Source organism: Mirounga angustirostris, unplaced genomic scaffold, assembly GCF_029215605.1.
Source record: "Mirounga angustirostris isolate CCGP_5_RB_7025 unplaced genomic scaffold, mMirAng1.0.hap1 SCAF_1, whole genome shotgun sequence".
Classification (NCBI taxonomy): domain Eukaryota; kingdom Metazoa; phylum Chordata; class Mammalia; order Carnivora; family Phocidae; genus Mirounga; species Mirounga angustirostris.
Genome location: NW_026991709.1, coordinates 125,346,042 through 125,371,937, shown reverse-complemented (window position 1 = coordinate 125,371,937; position 25,896 = coordinate 125,346,042). Strand labels below are relative to the sequence as shown.

Here is a 25,896-nt window from a genome sequence, read left to right as displayed (position 1 = left end):
CTTTGCTTTAACGTCAGGTCTCCCCCACTAAGTCTTTTCCAAACTCCGCGCACATTCCTCACAAATCTATCCCACTCCTTCAACTACCCTAGTTGATCCCTCTTATCAGCACAAGGCTGACTCTGTCCCATTTCCCAAATCCAGCTTGTCTTTCTCCAAGCCCCCTTCCACTGGAGCCAAAAGTCAACTTTTCTGTAACCCAGTCCTGTTTGTGCACGCTCTTTTCCTAAATTCTTCCAACAGCTGCTCATTACCCACAAGATGAAATTCAAATTCCTAATCCAATCTCAACCTACCTCCCAGCTTTATATTCTGCCACTCCCGGCTTTGCCAATTTTTCTCATTTTAGCCACATTAGATTTTTCCTATTTCTTGATTTCACACCCATCTACTTCCGTACATCTATAGCTTTTTCATGCTGTTTTCTCACCTGACAAGAACTGCTCCTCTTTTCTGCCTATCAAAGTCATCCTCAAATGTCTCCGTTCCTGGAACACTTTCATTAAACTCTCCAAGGCTCTCTCCCCTTCCCCTTTCTAGAGTCGAAAGTATTCACTCCTACAATAACTTACTTATGTCAATCAGCACTATGACTCTTATCTCAGTGTTACAGTCCTCAATAAAATGGTTAGTCTCCCCTCCGAAATTCTGAGTTCCTCCAGAAAAGGAATTTAATAATTTTGAGTCACCATTTTCTACCACAATATACAGTACTTGGTTGGGCTTCAAAAATTTTTACTGGACTGATCTGGGGAGCACTGATCTCAACTTGTATTTAATTGATTTTAAATAAGATGTGAACAATGCTTAACTCTTCCAGAGGGTATTTACTTCAACAGAAAAGCAAGTTACCCAAAGTGAATTTCTAATTGGTGGGAGGCAGAGTCTATTCTTAGAAGACCCCTGACCCTTACAAGAGTCCCTATCACTACCACCACTGCTGCCATAACCAGTTTATACAATAGCTCTCACCCCTCAGCATGCTGCTAGGAGCAAACTCCTAGCACTGCCCCAGCCACATACTAGTTTCACAAGCCCTGGATTTCCAGGGAACTCAATACTATTAGAATTATTATGAGGATACATAGAATTATGTATCATTATCTAATACAATTAGAGAGAGAACATAGGAGGATGCAGATAACAGTCAAGAGCACAAACATGTAGTAGCAGGCTTTCAGATTCTACTTCTTGAGTGTTTTCAGTTAATCATAGCTCCTCCAGAGCTGACAAAGAGGCAAAGATTCTGGATTCAAGCAGGACTGAGGCAAGACCAGACCCTTTACTCACTGCCCAAAGGGCCCCAAATCAAAGTCCTCACCAGTAAAAATGGGGAGATGAATGTCTACATTGCAGCCTGTTAAGAAGAGTAAATGAGAGCAATGAAACTGGGCTTGGGGACATAGCGATGCCACATGGACAGTAAAAGCTCCTGAGGCTTTTGGAGTCTCTGTACAGACAGACTTCCATCAGGACTATATGCCCCACAACCAAGGAACTGGGTTAACTACATACTTCCTCTAAGTCTGTTTCCTCATCTATAAAATGGAAATAACAGTATATACTTGAAACAGGAATTACCTTTGTGCCTGACAAAGGCAAAAGATTGCTACATTCCAGCAGCATTCTAAAAAGTATCAACCACTACTCTTCTAAATATTACTACAAAAAAACAAAACAAAACAAAAAACAAACCTGTTACACATCAACAGCTCTTCAATAGTCAAAGCCCAACCTTAACTGTCATTTACATATTGTGGAATGACCACTGGCCTTTATCCCCATTTCATCCCCAAACTCCTTTGAATGATACTAATGAAATCACAAAGACATTAAACCACAAAGACAAACAGAAAGGGAAAGAAGACAACAACACAACATACATTTCAACAAACTTTTCCAAGAGGGGAGCCAGAGGAAGAAGTGGTCACTGCTCCTCAGGACCCCTGAGGTACCAAAGGCCAGCCTGAGGCTCAGGACTGACAAAGGGGGTGCCTCTACAAGGGGTGGGCCACCAGATCCAGCAGGAGACCCTAAGTTTTTTCTGAAGAAACTGAACCACAGAGGCAGAAGAACTGTAAAGAGGAGCAGTCAAAGTCTACAGCTTGAATGGTGGGTGGCCTTTATCTCCATTCCTTCCCTCCTCAACCACATAACCCAAACCCAGGCAGCCAGTGTATTACCAAACACATCAGTGGCAGGCTATTCGAAGTATCTTCTCTGCAGACACTGACTGTTCTCAAGGAAGATGTGAAGGTGCCGATATGTGGAGTAGATGGGCAATGAAAAGTCTACCTGTACTCCAAAGGAAGTCACTAGACCACCAGCACACATACTCTCTCTCCTAATCAACTTTTCAGCATCTCACTCTTAATTGCAGACAGCCAAGGATGACCAGACGTTTGTGATCTAAACAACCATAAAAAGAACCCTGAAATGAACAAGCACACTGGAGGAAGCAGAAGAAATATTAAAAACATATTAAACATATAGGAAAAATGAAAAATATATATACACACACCTCAAAGATAATACAACCATAAAGAATAAAATGGAAACAGAAAATGAAAATAAATGGAGGGCGCTGGGGGGCTCAGTTGGTTAAGTGACTGCCTTCGGCTCAGGTCATGATCCTGGAGTCCCTGGATCGAGTCCCGCATCGGGCTCCCTGCTCAGCAGGGAGTCTGCTTCTCCCTCTGACCCTCCCCCCTCTCATGTGCTCTCTCTCATTCTCTCTCTCTCAAATAAATAAATAAAATCTTAAAAAAAAAAAAAGAAAAGAAATGGAAATGAAAACAGAGAAAAGAGCTTCTGAAACTTAGAAGCATCATTAGAATTTTAAAAATAAAAGTTTAGAAGACATAATTGAGAAGATTCCCACCCACACATTTTCCACCTCCAAATACAAAGATATAAACAAGAGGAAACATAGGTTAAGAGTATCTGAAGATCAATTCCAGGAGATTCAATAATCAAACCAATAGATGTCTAAGAAAGAAAAAAACAAAAAACAAAGGGTAGGAAATCATCAAAGTAATAGACGTTTTTGAAAACTGAAGAATATGAGTCTCTAGAACCAAAGGGCCTACTAAAACAAGATAGACAACAGGCGAACAGAAGGAAGGACCCACACAAAAGCTTATTAAAATTTCAGAATGCCAGGGGTGCCTGGGTGGCTCAGTCAGTTAAGCGTCTGCCTTAGGCTCAGGTCATGATCTCAGGATCCTGGGATTGAGCCCTATCGGGCTCTCTGCTGAGTGGGGAGTCTGCTTCTCCCTCTCCCTCTCTGCTCTCTCTCTCTCTCTCAAATAAATAAATAAAATCTTTTTAAAAATAAATTTCAGAATACCAGAGGAAAAGGCCCTGAGCTTCAATAAAAACAGAAAAATAAAAACAAACAAACAAAAATCAGATGATTTTGAGTTTTTCATCAGAAACCCTTAAATCCAATCCAAAATTATGGGAAAAAAATGTATTTTCAGCCTACTATTCTAAATGTAGCCAAATTATCTATAAAGGACCTATAAAGCACCTATGGTAGACACCTTCAGACATGCAAGGCCTCAAATAATTTACCTCCCATGCATCCCTTCTTAGGAAGCTACTGAAGATACGCTTTAGCAAAACAAAGCAAACCAAGAAAAAGAAAACGAGTGATCCAGGAAACAGGCTCCAAGGCAGGAGAGAAGGGAACAGAAATTACAAGAAAAACAATCCTACTGGCCAGAATGGAACAAGAGGATCGAAGGCTCCCAAGCAGGGAGTCTCTACGAGGAAACCCAGTAGAAATGAGAGATGATTTGTGCTACCTGGAAAAAAATATCAAAGGCATTGAACATATTTCTTGGGGTATTTGAGGAATGTAGCCATAAATACATGAAAAACTAACCAAAAAGTTGAAGGCAGTTATTTGCTCCAGGGAAAAAAAACCCCATAATCTGGCATCACTATTTAACTCAGAAGTGAGCAATAAATATATATGCAATAATGTAAATACTGATTGTTGGTTTTACCAAAAATTGTTACGTAGCTATATCGAGGAACTGGGGCAGAGAACAGTGCAAGTGCTCAATTATGGTATTAGGCAATCGAATGCTTATTCTATATTAATTTCAAAACATGAAAGTAAAAAACAGGAAAATAAATAAATAAACAGAACTAGTGTAAGATTGGTAGCTTCCATTGGAAAGTAGGACCTGGAGGATAAAAAGACCAAGGGTAGGACACTGCTGTGTTTTCTGTTAAGCCTTTTAGCACTATTTGATTTTTAAACTGTGTGCACGTATTAATTGGATTAAAACACCAACTTATTCTCATATCAAGGGCAATTAGTTCAATTTATAAAGCTGTCACTATCAAGTTCATTTATAAGTTTCTTACTTGGAATTCCAAACTCATCGTCTTAGAAATATTATAAAATGATGACTAGCTTCCCAAGTCAGCTTTCAGAGGCATTTAACCCACAATGATACAAAAATGTAGTGCAAACTATTATTTCAAGTAGTCTTAAACACCGTAAGAGTTTCTATGAGAAACTGCAGTCTGAGAACTCAAGATGCCTGGTACACATCTGAGTCCTACCCACTTGTTCTTCCCCACCCAGAACAGCCAAGGAATACTTTAAGGTAGGGTGGATAGGGAGATGGACCTAGATCTGGCAAGGAGAGTCAAAATTTAACAGGTCAACTCTATCTGCATTAGAAAAAATACCACTGGAGGTCCCTCTTACCCCAGAGATTGATCAGTGAAGCAATCCTCCCTCCCCGCCTCCCAAGAGCTCATTCCTGGTCATAAAGCTGGATGTTCATCGGTCAGGTGACAAATACATATACATTATTTCAAGTATTAATTAGCAATGACTTCTTTTCCACCATGCCGTAACAAAACTTCTATATAAACAATATCTTCATTAAATTTAATATAATTTCGTGGCCTATGTCAACACTGTGTTTATTTTTTTTAATAATTATAAATTGTGTGACCTTGAAAAGGTTAAAGCCTCACTTTCTTAAACTCTAAAATGGGAGTAATAGTATCTACTCAACTGGGTCACAAGAAAATTAGAGGAAACGATGTGTATGAAACATGTAGGGGCCCGTAAATGGCAGGCACTCAATGTCAGCCTCTGGTTGTTCCTAACCCCTACCCCCACTTGGCTGGTTTCTAACATGTACTCTTATATGTAAACAAAGTCACAAATTATATACAAGCTTTTAACCAAAAAACTTTAAAAACCATGCAGAATGCATTAATATTTTTAAATAATTATGTGATATGAGTCTATTTGTAAGCATTCATTATTTTCCCTAAACCTTAGTCTTATGCTCCAAGTACTAACCTAATTTGCAGTTTTAATTCATCTCAACTAAATTTAGCTAATTCAACTAGACTAAAAAGAGGATTAAGAAGGGCAGGACATTACAAAAACACAGCATTCTTCTTTGATTAAAGACTACAAACCCATATATGTAACAATGTCTAAACAGACTGCTAAAAGCAATACCATTTCAACACTGAGTCGACCTCAAGATAAACTTAAAAAAATAAAAATGAAACTGACAGATAATGGATGATTAAAAAAATAATCCCCCCTCCTTCACTAAGATGTACCACAAACCTGAGATTAAATAAAGAGGAGGGAGAACTGTTATTTTGTGCCACAACACACAAAAGAAAGTCTAACACACAAAGAATGTGTAGGTATCCTTAACTACCAAAGACTTCCCATTTGGGGCCATTTTTATCAGACCTTCCTCTTAGGGCTCATTTCCAGAATCCACAGTCTCAGCACAAAAACACCATTATTTTTCAAATTAATTCCCCAAACGACAAAGCATATTAGGTGGAAAGGTACAACCAACTGACCCAAAGCTAAGTTCTCCTTTCCCTACAAGGTATTCAGAGCAGGAGAGTGGCCCTGAAATACAGATCAGTCCACAGTCCAACATATCCAAGACAAGAACCAAAAAGATACTGAAGAAACTAACAGGTCTGCTACCCAGAGATTCATTCCCCATTTAAAAATATGCTTATCCGTCACAAGATTTGGAGACTGCCACGAACATGTAGTGCCCTTCTAACCTATCCCTTCCCCCCCGCCACCTCATTTTTAAAAAGATGTATGATAACCAGAAAGTAAGAGCACAGTATTGTGGCCTCTGCTGGGGCATCAAAACCACAGCCAGGGGTTTGCAGGTTTGGTCTAAATAAAACGTGGACTTCGAAAAATCCAAAATCCAGGGCCCTACAATGACACGCCTAGGAAGGATCAAAGAAACTTGGTGCATCAGGGAAGAAAAGTTTGGGCGCTTGAATAGGGAATAGGGCGAAAAGCCGAAGAGGCTGCGGGGAAGACGGAACGGGGTGGATCCCCGGTCTTTCGCGGCGGGACAGTGAGGACGTAGGGGTCAGGCCGGAAGGCTGACCCGGGGCGGGGTCCGGGCAGGGACCACACCTCCTGGCCAAGTCAGGCAGGCAAAGGCCAGGGCCCCGAGACGACCCCCGGGAGCTGGGACGCGACCTGGCCCCGGTCCCCCGCTCTAGGGCTGGGCCCCCGGAGGCCGGAAGCAGCCGGGGTCGGGCCCGACCTGCCCACCCCGACGCAGACGGCCCCACTCACCGATGAGCCGGCGCACCTCGTCCTCGCTCAGGTAGAGGCTCACGCTGGGCCCCGCGGTCGCGGGCGACAGCGCGGGAGGCCGCGGGGCCGGGGCGGCGGCGGCGCCGGGTGCGGGTAGCAGCGGCAGCAGCGCGAGCAGGAGCAGCAGCGGCGGCGGCGGGGCCCTGAGGCCGCGGGTCCCGGGGAGGCGGCCCCGGCCCCGCGGCCCCGGCCGCGCCGCCCCGCGCATGGCCGCCGCCGCCGCCGAGGAGGAGCGCTGGCCGCCCGCCGCGCCGCCGCCACCCACCCCCGGCCCCGAGCCCCTCACAGCCCCGAGCCGGGGGCGGCCGCCCAGCTCATCGCGCCGCCGGCCCGTGGCAGCCGGACGCCGCTTCAGACCGCCGCAGCGCGCCGCCGCCGCCGCTTCGGCGGCATCGTCCACTGCAGGGGGCTGGCCGCGGAGGCGCGCCCGTGCGCGCCGCCGCCGCCCCGAGATCGCGCACGCACGCACCATCCGCTCCGTGCTGGTCGCGACCAGGCTGGGAGCGCTTGGGCTTTCAAGTGCTGCCGCCGGCTGAGGGCTCCCTGGGCACCCTTTAAAGGGACCCCGTCCCACGTTGTCACCAGCCTGATGTTTGCTTGTCTATTGTCTGTAACACCCCGGCTCCCCGCGACACAGTCCAGGCAGGCCGGCCCGGGCCGCAGCTGCCGCTGAATAGGCTCCCCAGATCCAGGATAATGCCTGATGCGGCCGCTCTGGTAGCAAAAGAGAAACCTGCTTTTTTCTTACTGAGAAAATGGTGAAAAATAGAAAGCATCTTTTATACCACCATCGGAGATGAACATTAACATTTCTGTGTCACTTCCCATGGATAAAGACAGTATGCATTCATTCTCCAAAAGGATCCTGCTCAGCAAACTTTAGTAACCTTATCCTTACACGTTAGGAATTTTTATTTTTTATAATCGTCTGCGTCCCCATTATCAACCCTCGTCTGGGCTTGTTAACCTGTGGTGTGCCGAAGTGTGTGTGTGTGTTTCTCCGTTGTGTGCTTGGGCACACACAGAGAAGTGCTAGGTACGTTTCGTCATTTGTGCTAGCGAGTCCCGGGCCACTCAAGAGGTTAAGAATCGCGGATACGCCTCGGCTTTTCCAAAGGCTTCCGAACGAGCCCGTGCGCGCGGACCTCCAGGTCTCCGGGTGCATTTATGTGAGCCCCCACCATCGCGCTCAAACTTGCTCCAGGTGCCCCCTCTCTCGGCTGAGACTTCCCAGCGTCCCTTCCCGGCCGGTTCACCTCGCCGGTGCGGGCAGGTCCGCTCCCTGATCCCCGGGCCGCCCGCCGGCCCCGCGCGTCCCTGCGCATCTGCTCGCGGGGCAGGCCCGGTTTCCGGGCGCCGTTGCTGCTCCGGCTGGGAGGCCCCGGGAGGAGGCTATTTTTATCCTCTGGGGAGGGCGGGGGAAGAGAGCGACTGATGAGGCGGGAAGTCCTGGAACTTTATTTTCCCCCTCTCTCGGGAGAGCGATGGATTCCATTTAGAGAGAGGCTGGCCTCGATTTGTGAGGCTTCAGCCCCGGAGTTGTGTCCATCATCCTACAGGAGGAGGAGGCTGAGAAGAAGGTGAGAGCTGAGGAAACGTGCTCCACCAGAGAACGGCAAAAACCCACAAAGGTCAGCAAAAAGCCTTATGTTGGGACAGCCGCTGCTACCTATTAGGGGACCAGCGCTCTGTCAAGAAGAGCTTGGGGCTGGAAAGGTGCTGTGGGAACAGGGCTCTCAATTCAGGCAGGAGGCATTTTTTTTTTTTAAAGGATGGCATATTCCCTGCATTTTTCAAAATGGCGCACAGTCCCCAAGTGAGGAAGCTCCTGTCTTCAAGGCAATCTCCTGGTATCAGTGACTTCTTGACGTAGCCTGTGATGTAAACACAGCAGAGCGGTCAGTCAGGCCTGGCTGGGCTGTGGTACTTGTTAATGGTGTGACCTTGGGAAAATAAAACCCCAAGATTCATAAAATAGAGGTGATAATGCCAGACTCACAGGGCTTTCACAGGATTTAATTGGAGAAGATGTAGTAAAATGCCCAGGCGGAGTGTCACACCCATTGTCATTGTTATTATAATGAATCCCTTCCCTCTAATGACCATTTCCTGAGAAGTTTAATCACCAGTTACCTCCAAACCATTCAAACCAGAGATGCTCAAGAACTTCATTCAGTACAGCACCATGCCTGGCCCAGAGCTGAGCTCAGCGCATCATGCTTGGCACAGGGACACAAGGGTAAGCAAGGTGCTCTCTTGAGGAAATATGATAAACACATGTTCATTGCACATTTTCATCAGTGTTGTGAAGAAAAAGTTGGTGGTTCTCAAAGTATGGTTCCCAGACCAGCAGTTCTATCACGGGGTAACTTGTAGAAATGCAAATTCTTTGGTCCCACCCCAGACTAATAAAAGTATCAACCTCAGGGGGTAGAAACACAGAGAAGTGGTATATTCATTTCATTATTTGTTCTAAAGAGTCCCTGTCTCCCAAAGAGTATCACAGGCTCTCCAGGTGATGCTGGCCACTCTGTCAAGAAAATCTCAACTCTACTAGCTCTCCTTTGGACTGTTGTAGTTGCTGCCTCACTGGCCTCCCTGCTTTCCCCTTATTCCTTTACTCATTAAGTCTGTTCTCAACATAGCATCCAGAACTATCCTATTATACACAACCAAATCATGGTTCTACTTGGCTCTTAGACTGCTAACGGCTCCCTAATTCATCTAGAATAAAAGGCAAAGTCCTCACAAGCTATCAAGGCAGTTCTCATTCTCCATCTTCCTCCCTTCCCTTCTGATCTTATCTCTTTCCCTCCCACAAAGACTTCTTGGTTGTGTAACACACCAGACACAATCCTACTTCAGGGCCTTTGCCCTGCTGCTCCTTGGACCTGAATACCCTTCCTTCTGACTTTCACTTGGCTTCATCTCTTACCTCTTCAAATCTATATTCAGATGTTAACTTCTAAATAAGGTTAAAATTGTGAACGTCCCAACACTTTAACTCCCCAGAGAACAAACCAATTCCCAGTCTCTCCTGTCTCTACAGGGTACTTGGTCTCACACAAAGTTCAGCATACAATCTCATCCCATCCCTGGAGAAGGAATCATCTGCCCCCCACACACACACCAAGGTGTGGGGGGAAACTTTTGAAATGTCCCAATAAGTCTCAGGGTAAAAATGCTGGGAAGCCCTGACCTCAGCCTCCTGAGGTTTCTCTGCCTAGAGGAAATGAAAACTGCAATCATCACCATACTCTACACACTGCCTCATTCTTGGTTTTGCTTGTCACTGTGGTTGACCTTATTCTACTCCAGGACACAAATTTCAGAGACCTGGAAAACACTATCATCAAGGCTTCTTTTGCTATTCCTAAAAAAGGCTAGCCTTGGGTTTGAGATACAGCAGGGTGGGTGAATGGGAGCCGTCGGCCACCCTGCATGGGGCAGTGCTGGGATGACGCCTCCCAGATAATGGAAATGACTGGGGTGTTCCATACACGGAGTCTGATGCTCCACTCAGAGTCCCAGCTCATGTCCAAGAGAATAGATGCCTGCCCACAGAGCCCTGAGAACAATTCCTCACCCTGGCCTTGAGTTCACTTAGCTAGGGGAGGGCTCTAGAAAGGGGTGGCTCTAAGTTTTGAAAACATTCCCTTTCTTTTCAAGGAGCAGTTGGGAATGCTGGTCTGTCTACTTTAGAGCAGTTTACTTTTTAAATGTTCTCCATCCACAAGCAATATATTAACCCATTGTGTTGTGAAAGACTCAAGCATCACAGAAGTACACTGAGTAAGAAAACATCCTCCTTGATACAAATCATCATCTCTTTCCCCCACCTCCCAGTTTGGTGTATGTTCTTATAGCTCTTTCTCTCGATATTTACGCGCACACACACACACTTGTCTGTATATGTGTTTAGACACACAACTGTATGTTTGTGCATACTTTCAGTTTTATAGAAATGAAATTGTACAAAAGGTAATGGTCTGCATGATTTGCTATTTTCACTGATCGAAATAAATTGAGATCTTAAGGATGCTTGCATGACAGAGCATACAGAGGTATATCCATGGTATTCTTTTGGTTGGGATGGATCATGATAGATTTCATGGTTCTGGTGATAGACCACACATCCTTGCACATGCATCTTTATACATATTATATATATTAAAAGGGTAGATTCTCAGAAGTGGAATTGCTGAATCAAAGGCAGTTACTTTATAACGTTGATAGATTCTTGAATCGTCCTCCTAAAGACCAATATACACTTCTGCAGCTAGTCCTAGTTCTTTACCTGGTGGGGGTGACCCAAATCTTTCCTAAAGAGTCTGGCCATTACTGATACAACCTGGATTGAATTGTCATAGTTTGCCATTAACCTTAATCACAGGGCATGATAAACTAAGAGACCCCCCCTAAGGGATCTCATGTATTCCAGACATACTCTTCCTTACCTGTCTTCTGGTTTCCATTATTTCCATCGGAAAGTCAGTTGTAAGTCTAACTGCCACTTTGACACATCATCTGTCTATTCTCTATAGCTGTTTTAAGTTTTTGTTGTTTTTTTTTACGGTGTTCTGCAGTTTAATTGGGATATATATGAATGTGGCTATCTTTCCGTTTACTTTGCTTGAAATTTATTGAGATTCCTTGATCTGGTGTCTTTTGAAAATTCCAGGAAATTCTCAGTTCCATTTCCTTTATCATTAATAGTTAGATGGATAGATAAATATGCATTTTTCTGAACCATTTGAGAATAGGTTGGAGACATAATGCCCTCTTCCCCCAAATGCTTCACTGTACATTTTCTAAGAAAAAGGACTCTCTTTCATAACCACAGTGCAATTTTCAAAATACAGACATTTCACATTGATACAATACTATTTTCCAATCGATGGTCCATGTTCAAATATCATCAGTTGTCTCAAAAAAGTCTTTTATAACTGTTTTTTCTTCATCCAGGATCCAATCCAGAGTCAGACTTTGTATTTATTTGTCATATCTTTTTAGGTAGTTAGGCATTTTTGACAGGAATATCACTGAAATGATGTATTCTCAGTATATCATATCAGAAGGTACATGATGTTGGGGCGCCTGGGTAGTGTAGTCGGTTAAGCATCTGACTCTTGATTTCAGCTCAGGTCCTGATCTCAGGGGCATGATCTCAGGGTCGTGAGATTGAGCCCTGCGTTGGGCTCTATATTCAGCATGGAGTCTGCTTAAGACTCTGTCTCCCTCTCCCTCTGCCCCTCCTCCCCATGATCTGTCTCTCTCTCTCAAATAAATAAATAAATAAAATCTTTAAAAAAAAAAAGAAGAAGAAGAAGAAGGCCCATGATGTCACTCTGGCCCATTACTGGTGATAATATCTTTGACCACCTGGTTAATATGTTGTCTGATACATTTCCTTGCTAGTAGTAAATATATAGTATTTAGTAAATAGTAATAGTAGAAAAATAGTAAAGTTACTCTTTTTTCCTTTGTGATTAATAAGAAATTTGGGGGGAGATACTTTGAGATTATGTAATTTTGTAAATTATGTAAACTTCTGGTTCCTCCTCAAGCTTTTTTTTTTTAGAAAGCATGGTAACTATATTTTTTTTTTATTAACATATAATGTATTATTTGTGTCAGGGGTACAGGTCTGTGATTCATCAGTCTTACACAATTCACAGAGCTTACCATAGCACATACCCTCCCCAAAGTCCATCACCCAGCCACCCCATCCCTCCTACCCCCCTCCCCTCCAGCAACCCTCAGTTTGTTTCCTGAGATTAAGAGTCTCTTATGGTTTGTCTCCTGCTCTGGTTTCTTCTTGTTTCATTTTCCTTCCCTTCCCCTATGATCGTCTGTCTTGTTTCTCAAATTCCTCGTATCAGTGAGATCATATGATAATTGTCTTTCTCTGATTGACTTATTTCGCTTAGCATAATACCCTCTAGTTCCGTCCATGTGGCTGCAAATGGCAAGATTTCATTTTTGATAGCTGCATAATATTCCATTGTATATATAAATACCACATCTTCTTTATCCCCCCCTCAAACTTTTATCCACTAGTTTGATCACCCACTGATGATTTTCTAACTTAACTATTCCTTTCATATTTATTTGGCATTTAACCTCAGGGAGGCCTTTTTCTTTTCTCCTATTTATTTTTTTCATTTATTTATATCAGTATGGACTCTTGTTTTATTCAATGGATTATAATCTGTTACTATCATTATATATGTTCATCCTCAAAATGTATTTGGGGATATTTGAGATTTGGCCAGTGGGAGCTCCTTCAGCTCATTCCTGTGTTCTTTTGCTAGGTCTCTAGCATTCATTGAACATTTCGTTACTTTATGAAGCAACAAAATATTCCTGTCTTCTCTTGTACATTTCTGTCCCAGCCTGGAATCAGCCCTTTTTCTTAAGAGCCCCAGTTCCTTTTAGTGGAGAATGGTATTGAGAAACCAAGATTTGGGAGCTAGCTGTGCTTAAATTGCTACTGTGATATAACTGATTCTAGGCCCTCTCAGGAGACAGAGTATGGAAATAAACATATTTATGCGTGTATATTCTGTGTACTTATATGCCTACATACACATATAGGTCTGTAAAATCCATGAGTTTGTATCAATACCCCTGATTCCAGTCCCACACCATTCCTTCCTCATTACCTATTTTTAACTCTCTTCTCTGACAGTAAAAAACCTGAATCCCATTATCCACAATGTATCTGCTTATTTGCTCAGCCCTTCCATTGTTAAGCAAACTCTTGGCCCTGCTTGCTGAAAGCTCAGCCCCAGACACACCAATCTCCACCCCAACTCCCTATTCCCAGGCATGCCAGCCAAAACTTTGCCTCCAGGCAGAGCAAAGGGCAGTGGGGTTGAGGGCAGAATGGGAGGGGTTCTAGAGCAGCACAGAACAGTCCAGATCTTGAGAGGATATATTAGACACCTCTAATCTTTATGTGACAGCCCCACTCCACAATAACCTAATTCTCTCCAGCCACCCACTGAGATAGTAAGCTGGAATCTCCCCATCCCCAAGGCTTTTCCTCAACTTTCTTTCCTTTCTAGATGCCTTCCAAACCCCTAATTCCAGTTTATTTCCTCTGCAGAAGAGTTTAGCTATCTCTTTGTGTTATATTCTCAACTGTTCACCTTCTGCATCCACTCAGGTGTTTTACCAAACAGAGCCCTGTGCTCAGGAGGAATGCATGCCTTAGGGGATGTTGCAGCTGTAGTCAGTTATGATTTTAAATATTTAGCTTCTCTCCCTCTTTGCTACAATTATAATTATTACTGAAATATGCTTAGGAGAGATGTGACAGTCAGACAGGCATGATAGATATATCATTTTGGTGAAGATTTAGAGGATGGACTGGAGGGAAAAATGGTAAGACCAGAGGCTGGGAAACCAGGCAGCCTGACTTTTCAATACCTAGGTGAGAGAGGATTGGGACTGAACTGGGAAGGCAGGGCAGTGAGGATAGGAACAGGAAACCTGATATGAGAGATATTTATGGGATAGGATCAGTAGGCGTAATGACAGATTGTGTAAGGTTGGCAGGGGGCAGGGAGGTGCAGGTGTGGGTGGGGGGCAGGGGCCTGGGATGAATCCCGGGTGTTTGGACTGGGCACAGGTTATGGCAGTGCCTAACCCTTCTCACCATCCTCCTTCTCCTTCTGCTACTACTAATGATGGGGCCATTTGTTGAGCATGGACAGGATGTCAATCACTCTGATGAATGCTAGACATATGTCATAGACATAATGAGACCATTTGATCCTATAGGGAATGTATTATCATCCAGTTTCCCAGATGAGACTGCAGTAACTTCCCCCAAGATTTCACAAAGATTGCAAAAAGCACTTTGTGCCAGTTTAGGTTCTGCAATAGTGATTTTGGCTTGGGGCATGCGGAGTTTGAGGTTCCTGTGGAATATCCTGGCAGAAATGTCCTGCCAGCAGATGGAAATGCAGGTCTGAGCTCAGCAGAACAACTGGGGTAGAGATATAGCCATCCACACAGAGGTGGCAAGAGAGACCAGGTGGTTAGTATGGGATGAACGGGGGAAGCTTATGGAGAAGGAGGGGAAAAGAGGGCTGAGATGGAACACTGGGCACAGGAACATCAAGGACAGGAGAGAAAGAAAAACTACAGCAGAGAAGGAGTGGCAGGAGAGTGAGGAGAACCAGGAGAGCAGTAGTGCAGTCCAGGAAAAGTGGTTCATCAGGGAGGTGGTGGCCCATCGTGCTAAATAGTGCCAAGTAAGCCAAGAACTGCAAGATGCCCAACACATGTGTCCACCAAGGGGGCATCGGTGAGGGCGACTGGCGGGCGGAAGCCTGAGTGCAAAGGTCAAAGCAGTAAGGAAGGGCAAGTGGAGATAATAAGCACCAATGTTTTCAAGAAGCCCAGTGGAAGAGTAAGGAGAGAAAGAGAGCGCAGTATCTAAGTGGGGATTTACAGAGATTCTTCTGAGGTGGAAACATTTAAGTTGTTTCTAAGCTGACAGGAATGTGCCAAAACAGGGAGAGAGGCCAAAGATGCAAAGAACAGGAGGAGCTAAGTCCCAAAGAGGCAGGAGGAGCTGGTTCTGAAAGCCACAGTGTGGTCAACACGGTGGGAAGAGTGTCTCTGACAGCTTCAGAAGCAGAACCTGTTACAGTGCTGGCCCAAGTCTGCTAAAGAGGGGGCTCCGGATGGGCTCAGACACAGATTCCTTCATGGGGTAGACAAATAGGGGAAGGAAGTTAAGGAAATCCACATTTGGCTGCTTCTGTTTTTTTCCTGAAATATGAAGGAAAGTATTTCTGGATTAAAGCACAGAGGAGTAGGGTAGAATTGGGGGGTTGGTAAAAGGGTTGAGTGCCTGCAATTGCTGGGGAGGTGGAAAATGGTATTGACCAGGGACCTTTAAGCTCTTCTGGGCACTGTTGAGAGTGAGGCTGAAATTGAGAAGTGTGGTATCTGAGGTCATAGTGATCTGTGTGTTGAGCAGTCTGTTTGCAAGAGGAGAAAAGATGGCCTGTGGAATAATCCCCATTCAGATGCAGATCCAGAGCAGTGGAAGGAAAAAGGAGCCTGGTTGTAGAGGATGTTTAAAGTGCTACATCATAGCATCTAGCTTGGATGGTTCCCAAGTGAAACCAGAAAGGACTAAAATAGAATGAAACACTTCTGCTTGAAGATGGCAGATTGAACACAGTTTTTATCTCTTCACTCTCCCCAAACCCTACGAAAATGGCAGGAAAGGGATTTTTTCTTAAGGGTGTAAACCCAAATAACAAAGGGAAGCAGTGGTAGGGACAGCGGTAACTACATTTTGGAAGCTGACTGTGGATGATCAGTGGCAATTGACTTCGCTAAAACCTAAGTCAGGAGTTGAGGCATCAGATAGCTCAGAAAGAGGGAAATGCAAGGTGGGCTAAGAACAGGACTGATTGAGGAGCATATAGATCCTGGGGTCTTCTCCCCAGTCTGAGCACAAAACTAAAAATTAATGATCTGGGAAGGATAAAACAGAGGTCTTTGGACCAGAAGACGTGAGGCACTGATGAGAGCTGAGATACCGTACTAAAAACAGGAAGATAAAGTCGAAGTCTGTATATTGACCAGAAAAGACACCCCCCCTCACCCCGCTCTCTTCTCCAGCCCTCTTCCTACACTCAGCTCCCACAATGCTGGCTGGAGATTGGAGATCTTTCCACAGGGAATCTAAGCAGTCCAGAAGAAACCAGCAAAAGATACTGACACCTACTGCTCCCTCCACCTTTATTACTCCAGGTCAAGATCACCAGTCAACAATCAGATTTTTAGCATTGCGCTCCTAAACAGGAAAGGAAAGGCAAGGACCACTAGACATTTGAGGCAGTTCTTCAACTGAAAGACAAAGACCAAAATAAACAGGAAAAGAAAAGAAAAGGAATCTGTATTGATAGAGACAATGCCAAGAATGAAGAAAATATTTTAAATATGATAATCATATTCCCAGAGAAATTAACGATAACGTAGAATCTGTGAAATAGGACTAGGTTGCTTTTTTAAAAAAGGTCAAAAAGCAAAGACAGTCAAAAAATAAACTATGACAATAAAAAAACGTATAAGCCAATAGCGAAGTTGAAATAAAAAGCCAAAGAAATATCCCAGAAAGTAGAACAAACATATAGAGGTAGCAAATAAGACCAAGAAGATGAGAGAATAAATAAGAGATGGGAGTTGTGCTATAGACCAAGAAGGCTGTGGTCCAAAGTGTTAGGTGGAAGGATCTGGGAGCAAAGTCCCCAAGGAGATGACAGAATTTAGATGTAAGTACACAGAAAACTAAGCGGAGGAGGAAAAGGGCATTTATGAGCTCCAGGGAAAACAAAACGTTGTTTGAGAAGGGAAAGGCAATTAAACTATACCATCCAGCTCACCGGTGACTAGCATTTATATCGTCAAAACAAAGTAAACTTTAAGTATTGGTGGAGGGAGGGCGAATTAGTATGTGTGGAAGTCTTTAAAAGAAATGGAATCTTCATCTCCCTACTTGGAAATCCATAAATAATGCCTATAAATCGAGCAGTAGCAATGTGATCCCAATTTGAGCAATATAGAGGCAAATCAAAAGAACCAGCTAAAGGACTAAAGGGAGAATGGAATGGAGGACGGGAGAGGAGCCCAGAAAGACTATTTGACTTTTAAAATTATATGTATAACTTTGATAAAAGTTAAATGAAAAGATTGGAATGGGAAATAGAAGGGTTGATGGGAGCCCCATGAAGTGGGTTCTGCCCACTCTGGGAATTGAGCAGGCTGGTAGGCCTCCTTTGCAACTACAGTAACCTGGTAAAAACCTGTGTAACTCACAAGACAGGATAAAACATGAACTATTAATTTGTGGCAGACTGATAGCTGAGACATCAAATGGCATGTTCACTCCTCTTGGCCACCACAAGAAAAAAAAACCCTGCTAACAGGAATGGCAGACTCCTTAGCTTATCATTTCAAAGAACTTCTGTTCTCTGGTGGTAGGGAGACAGTCTGGAAAGTATGCACAAACTCAGAGAACTGGTTTCTACTGTGTGTGTGCGTGTGTGTATGTGTTTGTGCACATGTGTAAGTCCCTTCCACCTATATAAAAGGAGCTTTGTGCTGGGGAGGACAGAGATGGAGGAGCAGAGCTATAAAGGAAAAACAAGATGATAAGTGGTGGGACACTCCTCTCAGCATGAGTTCTCATGAGAGGAGAAAGAGGAGGGAGAGAAGGGGCACCGTTCTCAAGGGCAGGGGGATATAACGGGAAGGAAGACGTATGGGTTCAGGTTCCCAGCTGCGCTTGCTCAACTGGGTCTCACACCTCTGATAATAGGAAGCAAGAGGGATAATGGCATTGTCCATTTGGACATGAGAGGGCCCCAGTTTTTCACAGGACCAAGTATGGCTTGGAGAGTTTCTATGAGCTTGTAGTGAGCCACAGATTAGCCAGGAGTGAGAGACAAGCTAGCCTGGCAGGGTGTGGGGAGTGAACTCAGCTTGTCCCACGAGGTAAGAGGGACAGGCCTGATCTATTGGATGACACTGAATGTGCCACTGACTAGGGCTGCCACCTCTCTCAGAGTCGTCATCTCTGAGAGAGCACCACAACCATGGGACATCAGTAGCTGACAAAAAGCATGGGTCCCAGAAGCATAGGAGACCAAAGAAGGGACCCAGTTCTCCCTCTGCATGGTGACTATGCTGATGAGTAAAGTTGTCAGATTATGCTGCACCAGGGAGGAGTGCAGAGGAAGTAAAAATGGAGCTCTGAGCTCCAATTTGATAATCATCCCAAATGTGGCCAAGAAATCTTGGGGTGGGACTGCATGCACCAGGATCAGATTGTCCTCTGGAGTCTAGGACAGAGCCACGGGGTCAGAAATTAAGGCCAGGTCAAGAAATCACTAAGGTTCCAATTTGCACCCTTGAGTTTTGTGCACAGCCATAACTGGCTATTATTTCTGTTACACCTGTTTATAGCCTTTGATGTGAGAAGCCACGGAGGCCTGAAGACCTAGTTGTCATAATAGTGGATGAGCTATTGTTTATTGAGTGCAATACTAAGGGCCAAGAGCTTTATGCCCAGAACCTCATTAAATCCTCGCACACCCAGTGGCGTAGCCCCATTCCAATACCCATTTTACAGGTGAAGGAGCTGGGATTTAAACAGATGAAGTAACTGGAACCTACTACCAACGTTGGTAGTAAAGGGCAGAGCCAGAATTCAGGCTCAGTCTGTACTGATTCTAAGACCTGTACTGATGTTGAAGAATAACATGTTTGGACTGCACTTAGCCACAGAGCCTGGTTTTCTAGAAAAGAGAAAGTGTCTGGACATCCGAGAATGAGCACACACATTCACTTTCTGGGGGTCTGTGAGCACTCCAGAGAGGTGGTATCAGAGCAGGAAGGTATGGTCAATGGTGCGGAATGGTTGCTGGGTGAAAACCCTGGTGTGTGGTTAGGTGCTCGAACCTGATAACAGTGGCAGAAGCTAGTATTGAGAAAGAACCCTGAAAGTCTTCAAGCTCGAGGCACGCTTCTTCCTAAAGTGATTTTGAAACAGTTGAGGAATTTCCTAAATTTGGAATGGGTTCAATAAATGTCTGTTAAGTGAGGTATTCAGTTAAAGTTCTTTAAACCTGTGCCAAAGAGCTGTCAACTCAGATCACGAAAGATCGTAACACTAAAAGCTCTCTGTTCTGGCAAGCCCTGTGCATTTCCCTGTTAAATACTTCCACATCTGTCCTGTCTTTCTCAGGTCCCCACACTGCCTTGCACCTTTATCACATCCAGCCTAGGACTATCACATCCAGCCTAGGACACTCATTGTGATAGCTTTATCCATTCAGCAGGTATGGATTGAATACTCCTCTGGGTCAGGCAGGAGGCTCAGTGCAGGGACGATAGATGAAGAAAATGTGGTTCCTGTCCTCAAGGAGCTCCTATATTCGGAGGAAGTGGCACAGACTGCTACTGCCCACCCCAAATCTCTCTCTTCCCTAGGGATAGAATTACTGTTCCATGTGGCTGTCCAGCTGTACCACAATTCCCCAGCCTCCCTTGGGCTTAGGTGAGGCCATGTGACCAAGTTCTTGCCAAAAGTATGTGAAGGAAGTGATATACACCACTTCTGGGTTGGGAATTTCAGGTCTGCCTTCTTTCTACCTCTCTTCCCACTTCCAGACTGGCCGGAGCCTGGATGTGCTGGTGACCAAGTTTCAACCAGGCAAGTTAGTGACATTGCCCAAGGGAATAGCAGAGCAATGACTTAGAAGGACCCGTGTCCTTGAATGACCATGAGGGGCAGGTCTTCTCTGAAAGTTGTTATATGGGAGAGAAAAATAAATATCCACATGATTTAAGCCACTGTATTTGAGGAACTCTTTGTTATAGACACTTAACCTTTAGCCTAACCATAATAGGAGTGTTAAAAAAAAAAGTATAGCCCAAAGTATTCCTGGTGCTATGACAAAAGCAGAGCGATCAGTTCAAGTAAGGCAGAAGGTAGGAAAATTAGAGAAAGTGGAGGAGGGTGCCTAGGAGAGAGCACCCTTGTGCTGAATCTTGAAAGATGAGTGTTTTCAGGAAATCTACTCGCATTTCTCATCTACCCTTCATTCTTTTGATTGGCCATTTTTGTCCACGTTACTTCTTTCATCTCTTATCCCTACTCTCCACCTGTTAAAGCCTACCCAGGATTCAAGACTCAGATTAAATCTCATTTTCTCCAGGGAGCCTTCCTTGATAAGCTCCCCACAAGTGATTATCTTCCTCTTCCAAAATCCTATGGCACTTAGTCTTTATTATTTATTGATCACACATTTTATATCTTCTCTATCAATATCTGGCACTTTTCAGTAGCCTCCCCAGCATCACATTGCCTAGACTTGTTCTCGGTTCCCCCAAGGGTATAGGTATACCTTAAATGTCAATTGCTTTGTAACAAACCTACCTACCTCAAAATTTAGTGGATTAAAGTAACTATTTTTATTGCTCGCAGTTCTAAGAGTTGGCTGGGTCTCAGTTGGTTGGTTTGCACTTAGGGCCTTGAATGCTGTTGCATTCAGATAACAAGTGGGGCTGGCATCGGCTGAAGGCCTGGCTGGGCTAGATACTCAAGACAGCTCACCCCTGTGGCTTGCAGCTAATGCTGCTCTCAGCTGGGAAGTCAGCAGGTCCTATTAACCAGAGAGCCTACATTGGCCTTCTCCATGTTACATGGGCTCACATAATTATAGCTAGATTCCAAGAGGATCGAGCAAAACCCTTGTGACTTAGCCACAAAAGACCCAGAATATTACTCTCATCACATTCTATTGGTCAAGCAAGTCACTAAGGCCAGCCCAGGCAGGGGAATTAGACTCCACATCTTGATGTGAGAAGCAGCAGGTGCATTCAGGGAGATAAGGAATTAATGACAGCTGTCTTTGGAGACTATCTTATCATACCGTGTAAACCTGGATTCTGGAGTGATGGTCACTCCCAGATCAAAACAAATGTCCACCCTGTATTTCCTCATCTACAAATCAGAGCCCCAGGGAGACAGTGCTTTCCCTCCTCCCAGAGTCAATGAGAAGAATTTAATGTTAGTCTGGCATTAACCTGGGATGGGGTAGACATTCAAATGCCAAGATGTCTACCAAAATCTGAATGGCTCAGTTGTTTGTGAGCCAAGAGGTTTCCAGGAGAGCATGGAAGTGGTTATGGAGAGAAAATGTCTCTGGATTAGAGATCAAGTGTTTGCAAGAAAAAAAAAAAAAAAAAAGATCAAGTGTTTGCTTATCAGTGTTTCTTCTGAAAATCACTTGCCACCCATCCTGGCCCAACCACCCCTAATATGGGGGTAAAGGACAAGAATTGCAGCAGAGTTAAAATTGAGAAAGGGTTGGTCCGACTCTGGCGTCTTTGCTGAGGGTCACATTGAGCTGCGAGGTGATGCTGTGATGTGTTTAGAGTCAGCACCATGGCAGAAGACGTCAAGACCAAAATCAACCAGACTGCACCTTTCAACAGCCGCTTCCCCAACCAGAACCAGACCAGGAACTACTGGCAGAACTACCTGGACTTCCACCACTGTGAGAAGGCAATGACTGCTAAAGGTTGTGATGTCCCCGTGTGCGAATGATACCGGCATGTGTACAAGTCCCTCTGCCCTATATCCTGGGTGTCAGCCTCGGACGACCGCCAGGCAGAAGGCACATTTCCTGGAAGATCTGAACTGGCTCTACCCAACTCTCCTCTGTCCTTCATCCTTCTCCCAGGGTGGTGAAGGGGGACCAGGGTGCATGGTGATCCCTACCCTGGGATTCTGAATCATGGCTTAACTAATAATAAATACTCATTGGAAAAGTAAATAAAATAAAATAAAATAAAAATAAAATTGAGAAAGGGTTGCTCGATGCTCACCTTGGAGGAAGACTTTAGCTAAGCCCTTAGCCACCCACTTGAATTGAATTTAGGGCCCAGCACAACATCTCTCCTGTATAACCTTTGGCTACAGGAAGAGGAGACCATTCCCCCACAAGCTACCACAAGCCACACTGGCCTTTGAACTTTTTGGTAGACAAAAAATGGTCTCCCAAAAGTGTCCATATCGTTAATATCCAGAAACTGTGAATATGTTCTGTTATATGGCAAAGGGGAAATAAGTTTGCAGATGGCATTAAGGTTGCTCATCAGCTGAAGACAGGGGGAATATCCAGGATTATAAGGGCATGGCCAGGGTATTTAAATGGGTCCTTAAATGTGGAAGAGGGAGACAGCAGAACAGCCAGAGTCAGATAAGGAGATACAGGGAAGAAAGCAGAGGTCGGAGTAATGTGCTTGCTGGCTCTGAAGATGTCAGAGGGCCAAGAACCAAGGAATGTGGCAGCCTCTAGAAGCTGGAAAAGGCAAAACCCAGATTCTCCTCTAGAGCCTCTAGAAAGGGTCACAGGCTTGCTGACACCTTGAGACCCACTTGGGACTGCTGAATTACGGAACTGAAGGTCGTAAATTTGTGTTGTTTTAAGCCACTATGTTTGTGGTAAGTTGTTACAGCTACCATAGGAAACTAATCCAAACTCCAAGGGCCTCGGTGATTAAAATGAGAGTCCTGTCACAGGGCGACAGTGGGGCCCATACACCTGTTTTGACTGATAATATTCAACAGCAGGAAATCTCTGGTCAGGACTAGTCAGGACTGCTGGGGTGAGGGGTGGAGAGGAAGCTAGCAGAAGCTGACAGCAGGCCTTCCTGAGAAAGTGAGGAACAAGAGAGGGCAGTGAGGAGCCAGTGGCCAGAGGAGGAAGTGAGGTCATTTTATGAAAGAGACAACTTCTCTTCCCAAGAGGAGGGACTGGGAGACATTACTATGTTGGATGGCATAAATTTTTCCCTTCACTGCCCCTTCGGGGAGAACATTCAGTAAAAGCTGTCTCACTCTACAAACTTTTGGAGGTGGATTTGTGTGTTTCTGGATGTACCTCTGGGCAAAGTATGGCCACAGAGCAGCCAAAGTTGCTGACTACATGAATGTTGCATTTCCTTTTCTCAAGTACAGAAACGTATGCCTGTCTGAGCAGTCCTTGCCCAAAGTCTGAGAAGGAAATGTAAAAAGAGCCACAGATAAGGGCACAACAAGCAGGACTCAGAGAGGTTGTCATATTTTATAGTACAGTTTGCTTGAAATGAGGAATGGAGTCCTCCCTAATCCTTCAATATTAAGGAGAGCATACTACCTGGTGTCTTGGGTTTAGAATTCAAAACCCACAACAAGTTTCTTTACCTCTCAAAGCAGGCAATTTCTCCCTCTGAGCTTAATTAAAAATAAATGGATAAGAGAGATGAGGTCCATGGCTTTTTAAATGCATGTTTACTGTTCTCCTCTCTCCATCTCTCTTCACTGGAGAACAGGGGGATTGGGGGGTGGGAGAGAAGAGATGCAACCTCTACTGCTTCTGTTGGTGAGGGAAGGAGCCCCCCCATGGGTGACTGGAGCTATCAGGGACAGTTCTGGCTTTACTCTTGTGGGAAAGTGAAGGGACAACGGTGCGCTGCTCACAGATTCTGAGGTGCAAAGTGTCACTGAGGCTGCTCCCTCTCAAGGCTGCTCTAAAGGTTTGTCCACTCAACGCACTCACTACGTGGGTGGTGGTAGGCAGATCCCTGTCTCAGCTATAAGATGCTCTGCTCATCAGTGGGGCTCAATTTCCCTCACCCCTCCCTTACCTGTACCCTAGATCCTGCCTTAAGGAATGATTTTTTTTTTTCTTTAGAGAGAGCATGTGGGGGGTTGGGAGCAGAAGGAGAGAGAAAATCTTAAGCAGGCTCCACACCCAATGCAGCCTGACACAGGGCTTGATCTCATGACCCTGAGATCATGACCTGAGCCAAAATCAAGAGTCAGATGCTTAACCAACTGAGCCACTGAGGTGCCCCAAGAAATGATTCTTGCTTTTAAAAACTCAGCCCCTGGGGCACCTGGGTGGCTCAGTCGTTAAGCATCTGCCTTCTGCTCAGGTCATGATCCCAGGACTGGATCGAGCCCCGCATCGAGCCCCGCGTCGGGCTCCCTGCTCAGCGGGAAGCCTGCTTCTTCCTCTCCCACTCCCCCTGCTTGTGTTCCCTCTCTCGCTGTGTCTCTTTCTGTCAAATAAATAAAAAAAAGAAAAAAGAAAAATAAATAAAAAAATAAAAACTCAGCCCCAGATTTAGACCTAATGTTTTTAGCTAATGTCCTTCTCTGCCATGGTCATAGTTGGTTAAAAGCTAATATATAAAAAATATGTGCAAAACGTGAAACAAATTACTTCCTTTTTATAATCTTCTCACAAAGTATTCCATGCTCATGAAATCAATCTCTACAGCTTCCTGAAACAGAGCTGTACTCAATACAAAATACTGTAAGTAATAGTAGAACTGAGGGTTATGGATTATGCTCCAACTTGATTCTTCCAAGCCGCCTCTCTGTTCTCCATCCTTGAAGAATTGCTTAAATGCATTATCAGATTCATTGTCTTCATTTCCTTGCCTCTCTCAAACTCATTTGTCAATTCATTCCAAATCTGGCTTCTGTCTCCCTACTCAATGGAAACTGCCCACATCTGGGTTGCCTGTTATTACACCCAATGGTTAGTTCTCTTTTTTCAGTTACTTCACTTCTCAGCAGTATTTCACACAATTCTTCTTTAGGAAATGTTTTCCATGTTCTCTTCCTACCTCACTGATGGCGACCTCTCGGCCTCATTTCCTGGCTCCCCCTTCTTACTTGACCATTAAGTGTTGGTGGCCCCAGAGCTGAGATCTGTGCCCAGTCCATTTTTCTCCTGACACTGTTTCCGTAAGTGATCTCATCCAAATTTGTGTCTCTTGCTCCTCTCTTTCTACCTGTCTTTGTGAGTGGCTTTTTCAGCTCTGTGTGTCTTTAATAAGCAGCTCACACTTAATATGGTTCAAAGTCAAACTTGGTTCCCTTGAATCCTGTTCCTCCCCAGTATTGCTCACCTCAGTTAAAGGTACCCCTGTTCACCATTACTGAAGCTGAACCCAATCTCCTACCTTTCACTCCCCTCCTCTTTCTGAGCCATTAGCAAGTCACATCTTTTCCATCCTGAAAACATATCCTGAATTCCCTCTACTTCTCTCTAGTTTCAGCAACTCCTTGGAAAGCTCCCTGATTCCCCATCCTGCCTCCGCCATCCACCACTATCCACATGCTCACATACACATACACACTTTCTCCTAATCTCTCTCTTCTCACTCCCTAGCGCTTCTCTACCACACTTGCCTTTATAGTGTTCATCCCATCCTGCTATTGCATTGCTTACCTCTTGACGTCTGTGTTTACATTTAGTCTCCCAGAGCCACTAGTGTGAGTTGAGTGAGACACTTGCCTTGGATCCAAAACTAAAGGAGAACTCCATAATCAAGATAAGTAATATTTTTATTTTATTTTATTTTATTTTATTTTATTTTATTTTATTTTATTTTATTTTATTTTATTTATTTGACAGAGAGAGACATAGCGAAAGAGGGAGCACAAGCAGGGGGAGTGGGAGAGGGAGAAGCATCATACAGTTTAATTTTATCCATAAATTCTTCAATATGTATCCTTATAGATAAGAACAACAATGAAAAAGCAACACAAATCCCATTATCACACCTAATGAAATCAATAATAATTCCTTAATATCCTTTTATACCTAGTTCATGTTCTCTTTTCCTTGATGGTCTCACAGTATCTTTTACAATGTCTT

At 44.4% G+C, this 25,896-nt stretch overlaps 1 protein-coding gene and 1 pseudogene across 5 annotated transcripts in view; one reads left to right on the top strand and one right to left on the bottom strand.

Annotated features, from left to right (window-relative positions):
- Positions 1–7,029, bottom strand: part of RYK (receptor like tyrosine kinase) — a 98,497-nt gene extending 91,468 nt beyond the window's left edge. For 3 of the 5 annotated variants that reach the window (XR_008505061.2, XM_045903753.3, XM_045903754.3), the window contains exon 1: positions 6,620–7,027. Coding sequence is in view for 4 of the 5 variants with exons in the window: in XM_045903753.3 (XP_045759709.1) it covers positions 6,620–6,848 (229 nt within the window). In the remaining variant the exon portion in view is untranslated. Of the gene's footprint in view, positions 1–6,619 lie in introns of all 5 variants that reach the window. The other 2 variants (XM_054504412.2, XM_064587493.1) reach the window with 2 other exon arrangements.
- On the top strand, positions 6,994–25,651 carry LOC123863807 (cytochrome c oxidase subunit 6B1-like; annotated as a pseudogene).
- The last annotated feature ends 245 nt before the right edge of the window (positions 25,652–25,896 follow it).